This window comes from Pseudophryne corroboree, chromosome 10 (genome assembly GCF_028390025.1).
Source record: "Pseudophryne corroboree isolate aPseCor3 chromosome 10, aPseCor3.hap2, whole genome shotgun sequence".
NCBI classification, from domain to species: Eukaryota; Metazoa; Chordata; class Amphibia; order Anura; family Myobatrachidae; genus Pseudophryne; species Pseudophryne corroboree.
The window spans coordinates 13,753,072-13,772,726 of NC_086453.1; the positions used below are offsets into that span (position 1 = coordinate 13,753,072).

Sequence of the window (19,655 nt, forward strand, 5' to 3'; positions counted from 1 at the left end):
CCCCTCCTGTCTCTGATTCCATCCATCCCCTCATGTCTCTGATTCGACCGATCTTTCCTGTCTTTGATTCCACCCATCCCCTACTGTCTTTGATTCCACCCATCCCTGACTGTCTCCATCCCCTCCTGTCTCTGATTCCATCTATCCCCTCATGTCTCTGAGCCCACCCATCCCCTCCTGTCTCTGAGTCCACCCATCCCCTCCTGTCTGTAATTCCACCCATCCCCTAATGTCTCTGATTCCACCCATCTCCTCCTGTCTCTGATTCCATCCATCCCCTTCTGTCTCTGATTCCATCAATCCCCTCCTGTCTCTGAGTCCACCCATCCCCTCATGTCTCTGATTCCATCCAGCTCCTCCTGTCTCTGCGTCCACCCATCCCCTCCTGTCTCTGCGTCCACCCATCCCCTCCTGTCTCTGATTCCACCCATCCCCTCCTGTCTCTGATTCCACCCATCCCCTCCTGTCTCTGATTCCACCCATCCCCTCCTGTCTCTGATCCCATCCTGTCTCTGATTCCACCCATCCCCTCCTGTCTCTGGTTCCATCCTGTCTCTGATTCCACCCATCCCCTCCTGTCTCTGATTCCACCCATCCCCTCCTGTCTCTGATTCCACCCATCCCCTCCTGTCTCTGATCCCATCCTGTCTCTGATTCCACCCATCCCCTCCTGTCTCTGATTCCACCCATCCCCTCCTGTCTCTGATCCTATCCTTTCTCTGAGTCCACCCATCCCCTCCTGTCTCTGATTCCATCCATCCCCTAATGTCTCTGATTCTATCCAGCTCCTCCTGTCTCTGATTCCATCCATCCCCTAATGTTTCTGATTCCATCCAGCTCCTCCTGTCTCTGATTCCATCCATCACCTCCTGTTTCTGATTCCATCCATCCCCTCCTGTCTCTGATTCCACCCATCCCCTAATATCTCTAATTCCACCCATCTCCTCCTGTATCTGAATCCACCCATTCCCTCCTGTCTCTGATTCCATCCATCCCCTCCTGTCTCTGATTCCACCCATCCCCTCCTGTCTCTGATTCCATCCATCCCCTCCTGTATCTGATTCCACCCATCCCCTCCTGATTCCATCCATCCTCTCCTGTCTCTGGTTCCACCCATCCCCTCCTGTCTCTGATTCCATCCATCTCCTTCTGTCTCCATCCCCTCCTGTCTCTGGTTCCATCCATCCACTCCTGTCTCTGATTCCACCCATCTCCCCCTGTCTCTGATTCCACCCATCCCCTCCTGTCTCTGATTCCACCCATTCCCTCCTGTCTCTGATTCCATCCTTTCTCTGATTCCACCCATCCCCTCCTGTCTCTGAGTCCACCCATCCCCTCCTGTCTCTGATTTCACCCATCCCCTAATGTATCTGATTCCACCCATCTCCTCCTGTCTCTGATTCCACCCATCCCCTCATGTCTCTGATTCCACCCATCTCCTCCTGTCTCTGATTCCACCCATTCCCTCCTGTCTCTGATTCCATCCATCCTCTCCTGTCTCTGATTCCATCCATTCCCTCCTGTCTCCATTCCCTCTTGTCTCTGGTTCCATCCATCCCCTCCTGTCTCTGATTCCACCCATCCCCCCCTGTCTCTGATTCCACCCATCCCCCCCTGTCTCTGATTCCATCCATCCCCTCCTGTCTCTGATTTCACCCATCCCCTCCTGTCTCTGATTCCACCCATTCCCTCCTGTCTCTGATTCCATCCAGTCTCTGATTCCACCCATCCCCCTGTCCCTGAATCCACCCATCCCCTCCCTCTGATTCCACCCATCCCCCGTCCCTGATTCCACCCATCCCCTCCTGTCACTGATTCCACCCATCCCCTCTCTCTGATTCCACCCATCCCCCGTCTCTGATTCCACCCATCCCCTCCCATCTCTGATTCCATCCATCCTCTCCTGTCTCTGATTCCATCCATTCCCTCCTGTTTCTGATTCCATCCAGTCTCTGATTCCACCCATTTCCTCCTGTCTCTGATTCCAACCATCCGCTCCTGTCTTTGATTCCACCCATCTCTCCCGTCTCTGATTCCACCCATCCCCTCCTGTTTTGATTACATCCATCCCCTCCTGTCTCTGGTTCCATTCATCCCCTCCTGTCTCTGATTTCACCCATCTCTCCTGTGTATGATTCCACCCATCCCCTCCTATCTCTGATTCCATCCATCCCCTCTTGTCTACTGATTCAACCCATCTATCCTGTCTTTGATTTCACCCATCCCCTCCTGTATCTGATTCCATCCATCCCCTCATGTCTCTGATTCCACCTATCCCCTCCTGTCACTGATTCCACCCATCCTCTCCTGTCTCGGATTCCATCCATCACCTCCTGTCTCTGATTCCATCTATCCCCTCCTATCTCTGATTCCATCCATCCCTGAATTTCTCTGATTCCATCCATCCAATCATGGCTCTGATTCGACCGATCTTTCCTGTCTTTGATTCCACCCATCCCCTACTGTCTTTGATTCCACCCATCCCTGACTGTCTCCATCCCCTCCTGTCTCTGATTTCACCCATCTCTCCAGTGTATGATTCCACCCATCCCCTCCTATCTCTGATTCCATCCATCCCCTCTTGTCTACTGATTCAACCCATCTATCCTGTCTTTGATTTCACCCATCCCCTCCTGTAACTGATTCCATCCATCCCCTCATGTCTCTGATTCCACCTATCCCCTCATGTCTCTGATTCCACCTATCCCCTCCTGTCACTGATTCCACCCATCCTCTCCTGTCTCGGATTCCATCCATCACCTCCTGTCTCTGATTCCATCCATCCCGACTGTCTCTGATTCCACCCATCCCCTCATGTCTCTGATTCGACCGATCTTTCCTGTCTCTGATTCCACCCATCCCCTACTGTCTTTGATTCCACCAATCCCTGACTGTCTCCATCCCCTCCTGTCTCTGATTCCATCTATCCCCTCATGTCTCTGAGCCCACCCATCCCCTCCTGTCTCTGAGTCCACCCATCCCCTCCTGTCTGTAATTCCACCCATCCCCTAATGTCTCTGATTCCACCCATCTCCTCCTGTCTCTGATTCCATCCATCCCCTCCTGTCTCTGATTCCATCAATCCCCTCCTGTCTCTGAGTCCACCCATTCCCTCATGTCTCTGATTCCACCCATCCCCTCATGTCCCTGATTCCATCCAGCTCCTCCTGTCTCTGCGTCCACCCATCCCCTCCTGTCTCTGATTCCACCCATCCCCTAATGTCTCTGGTTCCACCCATCTCCTGTCTCTGATTCCATCCATCACCTCCTGTCTCTGATTCCACCGATCCCCTAATGTCTCTGATTCCACCCATCTCCTCCTGTATATGATTCCACCCATTCCCTACTGTCTCTGATTCCATCCATCCCCTCCTGTCTCTGATTCCACCCATCCTCTCCTGTCTCTGACTCCACCCATCCCCTCCTGTCTCTGATTCCATCCATCCCCTCCTGTATGTGATTCCACTCATCCCCTCCTGATTCCATCCATCCCCTCCTGTCTCTGGTTCCACCCATCCCCTCCTGTCTCTGATTCCATCCATCTCCTCCTGTCTCCATCCCCTCCTGTCTCTGGTTCCATCCATCCACTCCTGTCTCTGATTCCACCCATCTCCCCCTGTCCCTGATTTCACCCATCCCCTCCTGTCTCTGATTCTATCCATCAAATCCTGTCTCTGATTCTATCCATCCCATCCTGTCTCTGATTCCACCCATCCCCTCCTGTCCCTGATTCCACCCATTCCCTCCTGTCTCTTAATCCATCCTGTCTCTGATTCCACCCATCCTCTCCTGTCTCTGAGTCCACCCATCCCCTCCTGTCTCTGATTCCACCCATCCCCTCATGTCTTTGATTCCACCCATCCCCTCCTGTCTCTGATTCCATCCATCCTCTCCTGTCTCTGATTCCATCCATCCCCTCCTGTCTCCATCCCCTCTTGTCTCTGGTTCCATCCATCCCCTTCTGTCTCTGATTCCACCCATCTCCCTTGTCTCTGATTCCATACATCCCCTCCTGTCTCTGATTCCACCCATCCCCTCCTGTCTCTGATTCCACCCATTCCCTCCTGTCTCTGATTCCATCCAGGCTCTGATTCCACCCATCCTCCCCCCATCTCTGAATCCACCCATCCCATCCCGTCTCTGATTCCACCCATCCCCTCCTGTATTTGATTCCACCCATCTCTCCTATCTCTGATTCCACCCGTCCCCTCCTGTTACTGATTCCACCCATCCCCTCTCTCTGATTCCACCCATCCCCTCCTGTCACTGATTCCACCCATCCCCCGTCTCTGATTCCATCCATCCTCTCCTGTCTCTGATTCCATCAATTCCCTCCTGTCTCTGATTCCATCCAGTCTCTGATTCCACCCATCCCCTCCTGTCTCTGATTCCAACCATCCGCTCCTGTCTTTGATTCCACCCATCTCTCCCGTCTCTGATTCCACCCATCCCCTCCTGTTTTGATTACATCCATCCCCTCCTGTCTCTCGTTCCATTCATCCCCTCCTGTCTCTGATTTCACCCATCTCTCCTGTCTATGATTCCACCCATCCCCTCCTATCTCTGATTCCATCCATCCCCTCTTGTCTACTGATTCAACCCATCTATCCTGTCTTTGATTTCACCCATCCCCTCCTGTATCAGATTCCATCCATCCCCTCATGTCTCTGAATCCATCCATCCCCTCCTGTCACTGATTCCACCCATCCTCTCCTGTTTCTGATTCCATCCATCCCCTCCTGTCTCTGATTCCATCTATCCCCTCCTGTCTCTGATTCCATCCATCCCGAATGTCTCTGATTCCACCCATACCTGACTGTCTCCATCCCTGACTGTCTCTGCTTCCATTCATCCTCTCCTGTCTCTGATTCCATCCATCCTGATTGTCTCTGATTCCACCCATCCCCTCCTGTCTCTGATTCGACCCATCTTTCCTGTCTTTGATTCCACCCATCCCTTACTGTCTTTGATTCCACCCATCCCTGACTGTCTCCATCCCCTCCTGTCTCTGATTCCATCTATCCCCTCATGTCTCGGATTCAATCCATCCCCGACTGTCTCTGATTCCATCCATCCCTGACAGTCTCCATCCCCTCCTGTCTCTGATTCCATCCATCCTCTCCTCTCTCTGATTCCACCCATCTCCTCCTGTATCTGATTCCACCAATCCCCTTCTGTCTCTGATTTCACCCATCCTCTCCTGTATCTGATTCCATCCATCCCCTCCTGTCTCTGATTCTATCTATCCCCTTCTGTCTCTGATTCCACCCATACCCTCCTGTATCTGATTCCACCCATCCCCTCATGTCTCTGATTCCACCCATCCCCTCCTGTCTCTGATTCCACCCATCCTCTCCTGTCTCTGATTCTATATATCCCCTCCTGTCTCTGATTCCATCCATCCCCTCATGTCTCTGATTCCATCTATCCCCTCATGTCTCTGATTCCATCTATCCCCTCATGTCTCTGATTCCACTCATCCCCTCCTGTCTCTGATTCCACCCATCCTCTCCTGTCTCTGATTCTATATATCCCCTCCTGTCTCTGATTCCATCCATCCCCTCCTGTCTCAGATTCAATCCATCCCCAACTGTCTCTGATTCCACCCATTCCCTCCTGTCTCTGATTCCATCCTGTCTCTGATTCCACCCATCCCCTCCTGTCTCTGAGTCCACCCATCCCCTCCTGTCTCTGATTCCACCCATCCCCTAATGTCTCTGATTCCACGTATCTCTTCCTGTCTCTGATTCCACCCATCCCCTCCTGTCTCTGATTCCACCCATCCCCTCATGTCTCTGATTCCACCCATCTCCTCCTGTCTCTGATTCTACCCATCCCCTCCTGTCTCTGATTCCATCCATCCTCTCCTGTCTCTGATTCCATCCATCCCCTCCTGTCTCCATCCCCTCATGTCTCTGATTCGACCCATCTTTCCTGTCTTTGATTCCACCTATCCCCTACTGTCTTTGATTCCAACCATCCCTGACTGTCTCCATCCCCTCCTGTCTCTGATTCCATCTATCCCCTCATGTCTCGGATTCAATCTATCCCCGACTGTCTCTGATTCCATCCATCCCTGACTGTCTCCATCCCCTCCTGTCTCTGATTCCATCCATCCTCTCCTCTCTCTGATTCCACCCATCCCCTCCTGTTTCTGATTCCACCCATCCCCTTCTGTCTCTGATTCCACCCATCCTCTCCTGTATCTGATTCCATGCATCTCTCCTTTATCTGATTCCATCCAACCCCTCCTGTCTCTGATTCTATCCCCTTCTGTCTCTGATTCCATCCATCCCCTCATGTCTCTGATTCCACCCATCCCCTCATGTCTCTGATTCCACCCATCCCCTCCTGTATCTGATTCCACCCATCCCCTCATGTCTCTGATTCCACCCATCCCCTCCTGTCTCTGATTCCATCTATCCCCTCCTGTAACTGATTCCACCCATCCCCTCTCTCTGATTCCACTCATCCCCTCCTGTCTCTGATTCCACCCATCCTCTCCTGTCTCTGATTCTATATATCCCCTCCTGTCTCTGATTCCATCCATCCCCTCATGTCTCTGATTCCATCTATCCCCTCATGTCTCTGATTCCACTCATCCCCTCCTGTCTCTGATTCCACCTATCCTCTCCTGTCTCTGATTCCATCCATCCCCTCCTGTCTCTGATTCCATCCATCCCCTCCTGTCTCTGATTCAATCCATCCCCAACTGTCTCTGATTCCACCCATCTCTCCTGTATCTGATTCCATTCATCTCTCCTTTCTCTGATTCCATCTATCCCCTCCTGTAACTGATTCCACCCATCCCCTCCTGTCTCAGATTCCACCCATCCTCTCCTGTCTCTGATTCCACCCATCCTCTCCTGTCTCTGATTCCATCCATCCCCTCCTGTCTCTGGTTCCATCTATCCCCTCCTGTGTCTGATTCCATCCATCTCCGACTGTCTCTGATTACATGCACCCCCTCCTGTCTCCATCCCCTCCTGTCTCTGATTTCATCCATCCCCTTCCTTCTCTGATTCCATCCATCCCCTCCTGTCTCCATCCCCTCCTGTCTCTGATTCCATCCACCCCCTTCTCTCTGATTCCATCCATCCTCTCCTGTCCTTCACTCTATCCATCCCCTCCTGTCCTTCACTCTACCCATGCAATCATGTCTGCATCCATCCCCAACTTTCCTTCACAATTACCCATCCCCTCCTGTCTCTGTTTTTATCCATCTCTTCCAGTCCCTCATTACATCCATCCCCTCCACTCTCTGTATCCATCTCCTTCTGACCCTAACTCTGTCCTTTCCCTACTGTCTCAATCCATCCCCTCCTGTCTCTGACTCTATCCATCCCCTCCCTTTAGCTGTATCTATCCCTCCTGTCCCTCACTGTGTCCATCCCCTCCTGCCTCTCATTCTATCCCTCTACTCCTGTCTTTCATTTTATCCATCCCCTCCTGACTCTCATTCTATCCATCCCACCCTGTCTTTCATTTTATCCATCCCCTCCTGACTCTTATTCTTTCCATGTCCTCCTGTCTCTCATTCTTTCCATCCCCTCCTGTCTCTCATTCTTTCCATCCCCTCCTGTCTCTCATTATTTCCATCCCCTCCTGTCTCATTCTGTCCATCCCCTCCTGCCTTTCATTTTATCCATCCCCTCCTGACTCTTATTCTTTCCGTTCCCTCCTGTCTCTCATTCTTTCCATCCCCTCCTGTCTCATTCTATCCATCCCCTCCTGCATCTCATTCTATCCATCCCCTACTGCCTCTCATTCTATCCATCCCCTCTTGCCTCATTCTATCCATCCCCTCCTGACTCTTATTCTATCCGTCCATTAGCCTGTAATTCTGTCCATGGCAGTCTTATCCCTCATTCCACCCATTCCCACTTGCGTTCTACCAGTCCCCTCCTGTCTGCCATTCTCCTTCTGTGCTTGATTCTATCCATCACCTCTTGTCTTTGATTTTACCCATCCCCTCTGGTGTTATCTTCCCCCTCCTGCCTCTCTCATTCACTCTCTGCCCTCCTGGGCGCATTTTAAGAAACAGTAAAAAATACCCTTCCATCTCATTCTATCCATCCCCTCCTGCATCTCATTCTATCCATACCCTCCTGACTCTTATTCTATCCATCCCCTCCTGCCTCTCATTCTATCCATCCCCTCCTGTCTCTCATTCTATCCATCCCCTCCTGTCTCATTCTATCCATCACCTCATGCCTCTCATTCTATCCATCCCCTCCTCCCTCTTTCTATCCATCACCTCCTACCTCTCATTCTATCCATCCCCTCCTGTCTCTCATTCTTTCCATCCCCTCCTGTCTCTAATTCTATCCATCCCCTCCTGTCTCATTCTATCCATCCCTTCCTCCCTCATTCTATCCATCCCCTCCTGCCTCTCATTCTATCCATCCCCTCCTGCCTCTCATTCTATCCATCTCCTCCTGTCTCTCATTCTATCCATCTCCTCCTGTCTCTCATTCTATCCATCTCCTCCTGCCTCATTCTATCCATCCCCTCCTGTCTCTCATTCTTTCCATCCCCTCCTGCCTCTCATTCTATCCACCCCCCCTTGTCTCATTCTATCCACCCCCCTTGTCTCATTCTATCCATCCCCTCCTGCCTCTCATTCTATCCATCCCCTCCTGTCTCATTCTCTCCATCCCCTCCTGCCTCTCATTCTATCCATCCCCTCCTGTCTCATTCTATTCATCCCCTCCTGTCTCATCTTCTATCCATTCCCTCCTGTCTTTCATTGTATCCATCCCCTCCTGCCTCATTCTATCCATCCCCTCCTGTCTCTCATTCTATCCATCCCCTCCTGTCTCATTCTATCCATCCCCTCCTGTCTCTCATTCTATCCATCCCCTCCTGTGTCATTCTATCCATCCCCTCCTGCCTCTCATTCTATCCATCTCCTCCTGCCTCATTCTATCCATCTCCTCCTGTCTCATTCGATCCATCCCCTCCTGCCTCTCATTCTATCCATCCCCTCCGGTCTCTCATTCTATCCATCCCCTCCTGCCTCTCATTCTATCCATCCCCTCCTGTCTCTCATTCTATCCATCCCCTCCGGTCTCTCATTCTATCCATCCCCTCCTGTCTCTCATTCGATCCATTCCCTCCTGTCTCTTTCTATCCATCTCCTCCTGTCTCTCATTCGATCCATTCCCTCCTGTCTCATTCTATCCATCTCCTCCTGTCTCTCATTCTATCTATCTCCTCCTGCCTCTCATTCTATCCATCCCCTCCTGCCTCTCATTCTATCCATCCCCTCCTGTCTCTCATTCTATCCATCCCCTCCTGTCTCTCATTCTATACATCCCCTCCTGTCTCTCATTCTATCCATTCCCTCCTGTCTCATTCTATCCATCCCCTCCTGTCTCTCATTCTATCCATCCCCTCCTGTCTCTCATTCTATCCATCCCCTCCTGTCTCTCATTCTATCCATCCCTTCCTCCCTCATTCAATCCATCCCCTCCTGCCTCTCATTCTATCCATCCCCTCCTGTCTCATTCTATCCATCCCCTCCTGTCTCATTCTATCCATCCCCTCCTGCCTCATTCTATCCATCCCCTCCTCTCTCATTCTATCCATCTCCTCCTGCCTCATTCTATCCATCCCCTCCTGTCTCTCATTCTATCCATCCCCTTCTGTCTCATTCTATCCATCCCCTACTGCCTCTCATTCTATCCATCCCCTCCTGTCTCTCATTCTATCCATCCCCTCCTGTCTCTCATTCTATCCATCCCCTCCTGTCTCTCATTCTATCCATCCCCTACTGCCTCTCATTCTATCCATCCCCTCCTGTCTCTCATTCTATCCATCCCCTACTGCCTCTCATTCTATCCATCCCCTCCTGTCTCTCATTCTATCCATCCCCTCCTGCCTCTCACTCTATCCATCCCCTCCTGTCTCTCATTCTATCCATCCCCTCCTGCCTCTCATTCTATCCATCCCCTCCTGTCTCTCATTCTATCCATCCCCTCCTGCCTCTCATTCTATCCATCCCCTCCTGTCTCTCATTCTATCCATCCCCTACTGCCTCTCATTCTATCCATCCCCTCCTGTCTCTCATTCTATCCATCCCCTCCTGTCTCTCATTCTATCCATCCCCCCTTGTCTCATTCTATCCTTTCCCTCCTGCCTCTCATTCTATCCATACCCTCCTGTCTCATTCTATCCATCTCCTCCTGCCTCATTCTATCCATCCCCTCCTGACTCTCATTCTATCCATCCCCTCCCGACTCTCATTCTATCCATCCCCTCCCGCCTCTCATTCTATTCATCCCCTCCTGCCTCTCATTCTATCCATCCCCTCCTGCCTCTCATTCTATCCATCCCCTCCTGCCTCTCATTCTATTCATCCCCTCCTGCCTCTCATTCTATCCATCCCCTCCTGTCTCTCATTCTATCCATCCCCTCCTGTCTCTCATTCTATCCATCCCCTCCCGACTCTCATTCTATCCATCCCCTCCCGACTCTCATTCTATCCATCCCCTCCCGACCCTTATTCTATCCATCCCCTAATGCCTCTCATTCTATCCATCCCCTCCTGACTCATTCTATCCATCTCCTCCTGCCTTATTCTATCCATCCCCTCCTGTCTCATTCTATCCATCCCCTCCTGCCTCTCATTCTATCCATCCCCTCCTGCCTCTCATTCTATTCATCCCCTCCTGCCTCTCATTCTATCCATCCCCTCCTGCCTCTCATTCTATTCATCCCCTCCTGCCTCTCATTCTATCCATCCCCTCCTGCCTCATTCTATCCATCCCCTCCTGCCTCATTCTATCCATCCCCTCCTGTCTCTCATTCTATCCACCCATTAGCCTGTAATTCTGTCCATGGCAGCAGTTTTATCCCTCATTCCACTCATTCCCACTTGCGTTCTACCAGTCCCCTCCTGGCAGCCATTCTCCTTCTGTGCTTGATTCTATCCATCACCTCTTGTCTCTCATTCTACCAGTCCCCTCTGGTGTTATCTCCCCCCTCCTGCCTCTCTCATTCACTCTCTGCACTCCTGGGCGCATTTTAAGAAACAGTAAAAAATAAAAAATAAATAAAAAGAAAGTGTTTTTTTCCTTCCCTCACTGAAAGCGAGGCCAAGTATAGAGTAATGAAACCCTCCCAGTGTGTGCACAGTGCTTTCTGCCTGCTATTGGTCCAGCAGCCCAGGCCAGTGCCCCATCCCTCTTCATGAATACAGGACCCAGGGAAGAGCCTATCACTGATCTCTGGCTCTCCTCCTACATAGTGCGCCAAAGTTGGGCACTTTAACAACTTGCAAAGCTCTCAGCTGACACAATTTGTTCCCCCAAAAAGCCATCACCTACCGACAGAGAAGGAAAGAGAAAGCACTGTGCGTGCTGCGCTACTGCCCAGGTCCCCGCCATTGTATGACCACCCTACTTCATCTGCACAGCTTCCAGGCACCTTCCTCTTCCCCAAGTGTCTCAGGTCCCTTTTTGCACAGTTTTGTTTACGCTCTTTAGTAAATCCTCTTGTACATTTGGCCGAACTGGGGTCTGCACAGGACGGAGCGGAGTTCTACGGCTGTTCCACAGACTTGATACTGCCCTGGCTTACTCCGACCTCCAGCGAATGGCTGCACTGCCTGGCACTGTCCCAAGGATGATGCGGCCGGCTCCAGGTCAGAATTACCCCCGCACCGGATTCCCCCTGGAAGGTAGGTCTCCGCATACTGACCATCACATACATCAAATACATTTTTTATTATCATACACTTTCACCATTAATTCGTTTATTTAATATTACCTTTATGTTAAAAACGGAATTTTTCGCTTTTATGTTATTAAGGTATCTTTCGCTGGCGAAGAAATTATTTGGGATGTGAGCAATTATTTCCCAGCCGTGGGAAAGGGGGGCTCAGGAACTCCAGTTACATTTCTGCTAATGAAGGGCACTTGTGGGCACAGATTTCACACGTTATCGTTTTACAGTGTTCCTGTGTACAGCAGAATCCAATTTTTTACAGGGGGCTCTATCAGTGACCATTACAGGGGGCTATATCAGTCTCTATTACAGGGGGCTCTATCAGTGACCATTACAGGGGCTATATCAGTCTTCATTACAGGGGGCTCGCTAGCAATCACCATTGTGTAAGAGTTACATTTCGTTGAACTTTAGCAGAATTTGGAAGCTAATCAGGGTGTATATGTGTGTGTGTGTGTGTGTGTGTGTGTGTGTGTGTGTGTGTGTGTGTGTGTGTGTGTGTGTGTGTGTGTGTGTGTGTGTGTGTGTGTATACATATATGTATAAATATATATGTATATATATATGTGTATATATATGTGTGTATATATATGTGTATATGTATATATATATATATATATATATATATATATATATATATACACACATATATATATATATATATATATATATATATATATAAAATCTGCTAGTGGGCGCAGCGTTACGCATCTGATGCCCCAGATCGCACGCACTTCTCCAAATCCACATTCATACATTCCGTGATCAAGTGCGGGGAATAAAACTGTGAAAAGCCACGAAAACAGCAAAACACACAAGCCGGGGGGATTTACTGAAGTACTTTTCTGTAGCAAATGAAAGTAAAACAGACGGCAAAGAGACGGATCAATGGATTAGGGCAATGTTTGCACAACATGACTGCGAATAATAAGATGGGCTTCTTGGTAGCACTTGAATGTAGAATGGGCCTGTGGAGTGGCCCTTCTCTGTAATCACATATCCAGGGTGTAGGAGCCAAGTGACTGTGAATTAGCAGCGCATGATTGTCATTAAATCTCCAAATATCTGCTTTTTCCAGCCCACTCCCCGCCACTCTCACCCGCTCCCTCTCAGGCTCTTAAATTATGCATCCGACGCGATTCCTGTGCGAGGCTGTAAAATTGTCCTAATCTGCCAGATATTAGACATATTGCAGCGAAATCCTGGGATCACAAGCAGAACATCGCACTCATATGTATGATAGGCAGCCTGCTTATCGCACAGTATAATTATCAGTAGCATTCCACTTCGGGATAGCTGCCTTATAACAGCTGTACTCACATAATTGCGTCAATCTATTATCTATCGTTAACCTGTTATCGCCGGCAGTCATCGTCATTTATCAATCATAAAGGGAAAGCTAAATGATAAATATTGTGTGTGCAATTTATTGGCAAATAAAACATTTTTTATGACAACCCTGGCCGACTTGTGCGTAATAATGTGAGGGCATTGTACAGAATTGTAGCGCAGTGGAGGGTATAGATATATGTCTCCCACCGGGTGCTAAATTATGTCCTGTCTTCATCTGCTGCCAGTGTCTACTCCCCTGGGCCAGGGTCGAGTCAATCAGCTCGGGGGAGTCTTCATCAATGGAAGACCCCTGCCCAACCATATCCGCCACAAGATCGTAGAGATGGCTCATCACGGCATCAGACCCTGCGTAATATCCCGCCAGCTCAGGGTCTCCCATGGGTGCGTGTCTAAAATCCTCTGCAGATACCAGGAGACAGGCTCCATCCGGCCCGGGGCCATCGGAGGCAGCAAGCCAAGGGTGAGTGTCCCAGAGACAGAGGCACCGAGAAGTTGTTTTGGATATATATCTCCAGTAACCATGAAATGTATTATATGTGTAACTATATATATATATATATATATATATATATATACACACACACACATATGTAAATTAAGGACATATACATTTTGGATACTAGCATAGAATTTGATGTATAAATCTTAGTGATATAACGATATTTATAACTTCTAACTACATAATGATTATTTGCATCTCTTTTAACCATGTAGTATTATTATTATTATTATTATTATTATTATTATTATTATTATTATTACTACTACTACTATTGTTTATAAAATAATAATATTAGTAATAATAGTAATAATAATAATAACAACTATATTAATGTACATACACATCGACATATAAAGAACAATATGCATGTTCTGTACTTGTTATTATATTGCACTGGTGCCGCTGCCTTTCTGAATCAGATACACATGTGGAAATACTTAGCACCCAGGCTTTACATCGAATAAAGTCCAATTCAAAGTTTCACTATTTGCATTTTAATCAGGGAAATAATTTACATAAATATACATTGTATATATTCTATGGAATAGTTGCAAATTAAAAAATAAAATAAAATATAAATATATATATATATATATATATATATATATATATACATATAAATATATATTAATCATGATACTGGAGACAGTAATATGTATACATACACACACACACACACACACACACACACACACACACACACACACATACACATAGATATATATATATATATATATATATATATCTATCTCAATCACAGCACTGGAAAAAGTTACATATATAAACATACACATAAACACACACTTGATTTAACTGGTGGCCTGTTAATTGCTCATTTTGTTACTTAAACACATCATGTGTGTCATATAAGAAGAAACATACAATGTGTATGGTGCATATATGTGTTTATATAAATAGAAACAAATTATGTATACGTCCGGGATGTATATATAATTTATCTCTGTATATCTCTCTATGAAGGGGATATATAGATATGAATTAGATATAAAACCAGTATATATATGTATGTATGTATGTATGTATGTATGTATGTATATATAAATATATATATATATATATATATATATATATATATATATATACATACACACACACACACACACACACACACACACACACACACACACACACACACACACACACACACACGGAATATATAGGTACAGCACACACGTATAATCCGGGCCAGGCTACGTCCCCATGCTGACATGTCCCGGCTTTCTGTGACTAATAAAGCAGGTCGCCACTCCCGACGTTGAGAAGAAGATCGAGGAGTACAAGCGGGAGAATCCCGGGATGTTCAGCTGGGAGATCCGGGATCGGCTGCTGAAGGACGGACACTGTGACCGGAGCTCGGTCCCCTCAGGTGAGCGCAGGGCTGGAAATCCCGCTCCTCTGATATAATGTGCCCCGGCTTGGCGACGGAGCTGACTCTCTAATGCCCGTTGGGGGTGGTAATGGCGTATTATGACCCTCAGTGTCTGTTGGGAGCAGCCTGGTCTCTGCCACCCAATTTATATCCCCTCCCGTTTCTTTCCATTTCTGAGGTTTAGTGAGTTCGATTAGCCGGGTCCTCAGAATCAAGTTCGGGAAAAAAGAGGAAGATGAAGATTGTGACAAGAAAGAAGAGGATGGAGACAAGAAAACCAAGCACAGCATCGATGGCATCCTGGGCGACAAAGGTAGGCGCGGGGCAAGGGGTAACTGTGTGACCCTCACCCAATAACTGTAAGCAGTGGGATAACGTGCAGTGATGGAGCACTGGCATAATGTGCAGTGATGGAGCAGTGAGATAATATGCAGTGATGGAGCAGTGGGATAATGTGCAGTGATGGAGCAGTGAGATAATATGCAGTGATGGAGCAGTGGGATAATGTGCAGTGATAGAGCAGTGAGATAATATGCAGTGCTGGAGCACTGGCATAATGTGCAGTGATGGAGCAGCGAGATAATATGCAGTGATGGAGCAGTGGGATAATGTGCAGTGATGGAGCAGTGAGATAATGTGCAGTGATGGAGCAGTGGGATAATGTGCAGTGATGGAGCAGTGAGATAATATGCAGTGATGGAGCAGTGGGATAATGTGCAGTGATAGAGCAGTGAGATAATATGCAGTGATGGAGCACTGGCATAATGTGCAGTGATGGAGCAGTGAGATAATATGCAGTGACGGAGCAGTGGGATAATGTGCAGTGATGGAGCAGTGAGATAATGTGCAGTGATGGAGCAGTGGGATAATGTGCAGTGATGGAGCAGTGAGATAATATGCAGTGATGGAGCAGTGGGATAATATGCCGTGATGGAGCAGTGAGATAAAACGTCCAGTAAACAGAGGTGAAGTGGGATAAATATGCAGTAAAAGTGCAGTGGGGTGTAATGTGCAGTGGAATATAATGTATAGTAAATGTGCAGTGGGCTATAATGTGCAGTAAAGGTGCAGTGGGATGTAATGTGCACTAAAGGTGCAGTGGGATAAATATGCAGTAAAGGTACAGTCGGATGTAATGTGCAGTAGAGGTGCAGTCGGATGTAATGTGCAGTAAAGGTGCAGTGGGATAAATGTCCAGTAGAGGTGCAGTGGGATGTAATGTGCAGTAGAGGTGCAGTGAGATGTAATGTGCAGTAAATGTGCAGTGTGATGTAATGTGCAGTAAGGGTGCAGTGGGATGTAATGTGCACTGGATTGTAATGCGCAGTAAAGGTGCAGTGGGATGTAATGTGCAGTAAAGGTGCAGTGGGATATAATGTGCAGTAAAGATGCAGTGGATATAATGTGCATTAAAGGTGCAGCGGGATGTAATGTGCAGTGTGATGTAATGTGCTGTGGGATGTAATGTGCAGTAGAGGTGCAGTGGGATGTAATCTGCAGTAGAGGTGCAGTGGGATGTAATCTGCAGTAGAGGTGCAGTGGGATGTAATGTGCAGTGGTATGTAATGCACAGTAAAGGTGCATTAGGATGTAATCTGCAGTAGAGGTGCAGTGGGATGTAATGTGCAGTAAATGTGCAGTGGGATGTAATATGCAGTAAAGGTGCAGTGGGATGTAATCTGCAGTAGAGGTGCAGTGGGATGTAATGTGCAGTGAGATGTAATGTGCAGTAAGGGTGCAGTGAGATATAATGTGCAGTAAAGGTGCAGTGAGATGTAATGTGCAGTAAAGGTGCTGTGAGATGTAATGTGCAGTAAAGGTGCAGTGGGCAATAATGAGCAGTAAAGGTGCAGTGGGGTGTAAAGGTGCAGTGGGATCTAATGTGCAGTAAAGGTGCAGTGGGATGTAATGTGCAGTAAAGGTGCAGTGGGATGTAATGTGCAGTAAAGGTGCAGTGGGAATTAATGTGCAGTAAAGGTGAAGTGGGATGTAAAGTGCAGTAAAGGTGCAGTGGGATGTAATGTGCAGTAGAGGTGCAGTGGGATGTAATGTGCAGTGGGATGTAATGTGCAGTAGAGGTGCAGTGGGATGTAATGTGCAGTGGGATGTAATGTGCAGTTGAGGTGCAGTGGGATGTAATGTGCAGTGGGATGTAATGTGCAGTAGAGGTGCAGTGGGATGTAATGTGCAGTAGAGGTGCAGTGGGATGTAATGTGCAGTAGAGGTGCAGTGGGATGTAATGTGCAGTAGAGGTGCAGTGGGATGTAATGTGCAGTAGAGGTGCAGTGGGATGTAATGTGCAGTAGAGGTGGTGGGATGTAATGTGCAGTAGAGGTGCAGTGGGATGTAATGTGCAGTAGAGGTGAAGTGAGATGTAATGTGCAGTAGAGGTGGTGGGATGTAATGTGCAGTAGAGGTGCAGTGGGATGTAATGTGCAGTAGAGGTGCAGTGGGATGTAATGTGCAGTAGAGGTGCTGTGGGATGTAATGTGCAGTAGAGGTGGTGGGATGTAATGTGCAGTGGGATGTAATGTGCAGTAGAGGTGCAGTGGGATGTAATGTGCAGTAGAGGTGGTGGGATGTTATGTGCAGTAGAGGCAGGGCCGGCAAGAGAAATCTTGGGGCCCGGTACACCAGTTTCTCCGGGGCCCCCCACCCTGCCTTGACTCCCCCCCCCCCCTTATAAAGTACAAAGTCGCTGTAAAAAAAAAAATATATATAGATATATATATCGTTCCATATGACCGGCACTCAGCTATAGTAACATAGTAACAACATCCACCCCGGTGCCATCCGTGGTTGTAGACCGCAAATAGGTAAGTTGAATGGCGGCACTCCTGGGGAATTTTTTGCCAAGATAAATAATGACAGAGACTGCGCCCTGGTGATTCAGGGCGCAGTCTCTGTCATTATTTATCTTGGCAAAAAATTCCCCAGGAGTGCCGCCATTCAACTTACCTATAGATATATATATATATATATACACACACATATACTGTATATATATATATATATATATATATATATATATAAAATATACAGTGTATATATTATAATTTATACATATATATACACACACACATATATATATATATATATATATATATATGGTCCTTGTATGGGCGGCATACAATGACCATATACACAGATGCAGATCTGAGGGGAGGGCACCGGAGCAAGGTGAACGGAAGTCCGGAGTGCCAGGGACATTTTTTGCATATATATATATATATATATATATACATACACACACACATAGAACTCACCATACACACATTTATATAGAATAATATGGCAGTACCTTGACATAGTATACAGTATGACAGGCTGTGAGGGTGCCATCCAGGCACGTTGGGAGCAGGGTTGGACAGAGGTAGTGCTGCGGCAGCTGCTATAAGGAGCCCTGACTCACACAGTGGGTGTAGCCTGTGTTTGCTGCTCTGCTGCCCGGCTCTTCAGCGGCAGCGGCAGCAGATCGTCAGACAGGGATGGGGCGGCAGAGAGGCATGCCGCAAGCATAATGAAGGCAACAAAGCGAAGACCAACCAGACCAAGCAAGTGATGGGGCCCCCCTGAAGCTCGGGGCCCGGGAGGGTTGTCCCCTTTGACCCCCCCTGTCGCCGGGCCTGAGTAGAGGTGGTGGGATGTAATGTGCAGTAGAGGTGCAGTGGGATGTAATGTGTTGTGGTGTATGTCGCTGTTGTGCTGTGTGTTCTTGTTATTATTATTATCCTTTATATGGCGCCACAAGGGTTCCGCAGCGCCCAATTACAGAGTACATAAACAAATAATCAAGCAGGAAAACAGCAACTTACAGTTGATAACAGTATAGGACAAGTACAGGGTAAATACACATAGTTACATCAGCAGATGACACTGGAATAAGTATCAGGTGGCAGAAGACTGATGGAGTTGGTACAGTTGAAGATTGTTAAAGTAAGACAAAGGATAAGCACGTGAGGAAAGAGGGCCCTGCTCGTGAGAGCTTACATTCTGTTGTGCTGTGTTGCACTGTTGTGCTGTGTGTGGCTGTTGTGCTGTGTGTGGCTGTTGTGCTGTGTGTCACTGTTGTGCTGTGTGTCACTGTTGCGCTGTGTGTTGCACTGTTGCGCTGTGTGTCACTGTTGCGCTGTGTGTCACTGTTGTGCTGTGAGTTGCACTGTTGTGCTGTGTGCCACTGTTGTACTGTGTGTCACTGTTGTATTGTGTGTCACTGTTGTACTGTGTGTCACTGTTGTATTGTGTTGCACTGTTGTGCTGTGTCACTGTTGTGCTGTGTATCACTGTTGTGCTGTGTGTTGCACTGTTGTGCTGTGTGTGGCTGTTGTGCTGTGTGTTGCACTGTTGTGCTGTGTGTCACTGGTGGTTTTGTCACCGCAGAGGTCCCGGTGTATGTGATACAGCAGTGAGGGGATAGTCCTGGGCACTGGTGTGACAGTCGGTCCTTGATCAGTTATGTATAATAGGGGACCGGAGGGGGATCGGATCTCGTGACCATGTTAATTTGTTACACAGATTGTCGGCTGTATAAATGGTCCCCTGGAAGCGCGTGACAGTTGCCCGATTGGGGCAATCACTGGCAATTAGCAATGTGGGATCTGCTGGGCACTGGCAGGAACAGTCTGGCTGACAATCAGAGATCTATCTGCTTCTGGTGACATCTAATGAATCTGGTGATCA

At 48.1% G+C, this 19,655-nt stretch overlaps 1 protein-coding gene across 2 annotated transcripts in view; it reads left to right on the forward strand.

The window, feature by feature from the left end:
* Positions 1–11,214: 11,214 nt before the first annotated feature.
* The window catches only part of PAX7 (paired box 7), a 193,887-nt gene continuing 185,446 nt past the window's right edge, over positions 11,215–19,655 (forward strand). Inside the window, exons 1-4 of one of the 2 annotated variants that reach the window (XM_063942123.1) lie at positions 11,215–11,683; positions 13,308–13,543; positions 14,843–14,972; positions 15,154–15,288. In XM_063942123.1, the coding sequence (XP_063798193.1) occupies positions 11,599–11,683; positions 13,308–13,543; positions 14,843–14,972; positions 15,154–15,288 (586 nt within the window). In that variant the 5' untranslated portion in view covers positions 11,215–11,598. The remainder of the gene's footprint in view (positions 11,684–13,307; positions 13,544–14,842; positions 14,973–15,153; positions 15,289–19,655) is intronic. The other variant, XM_063942124.1, reaches the window with a different exon arrangement.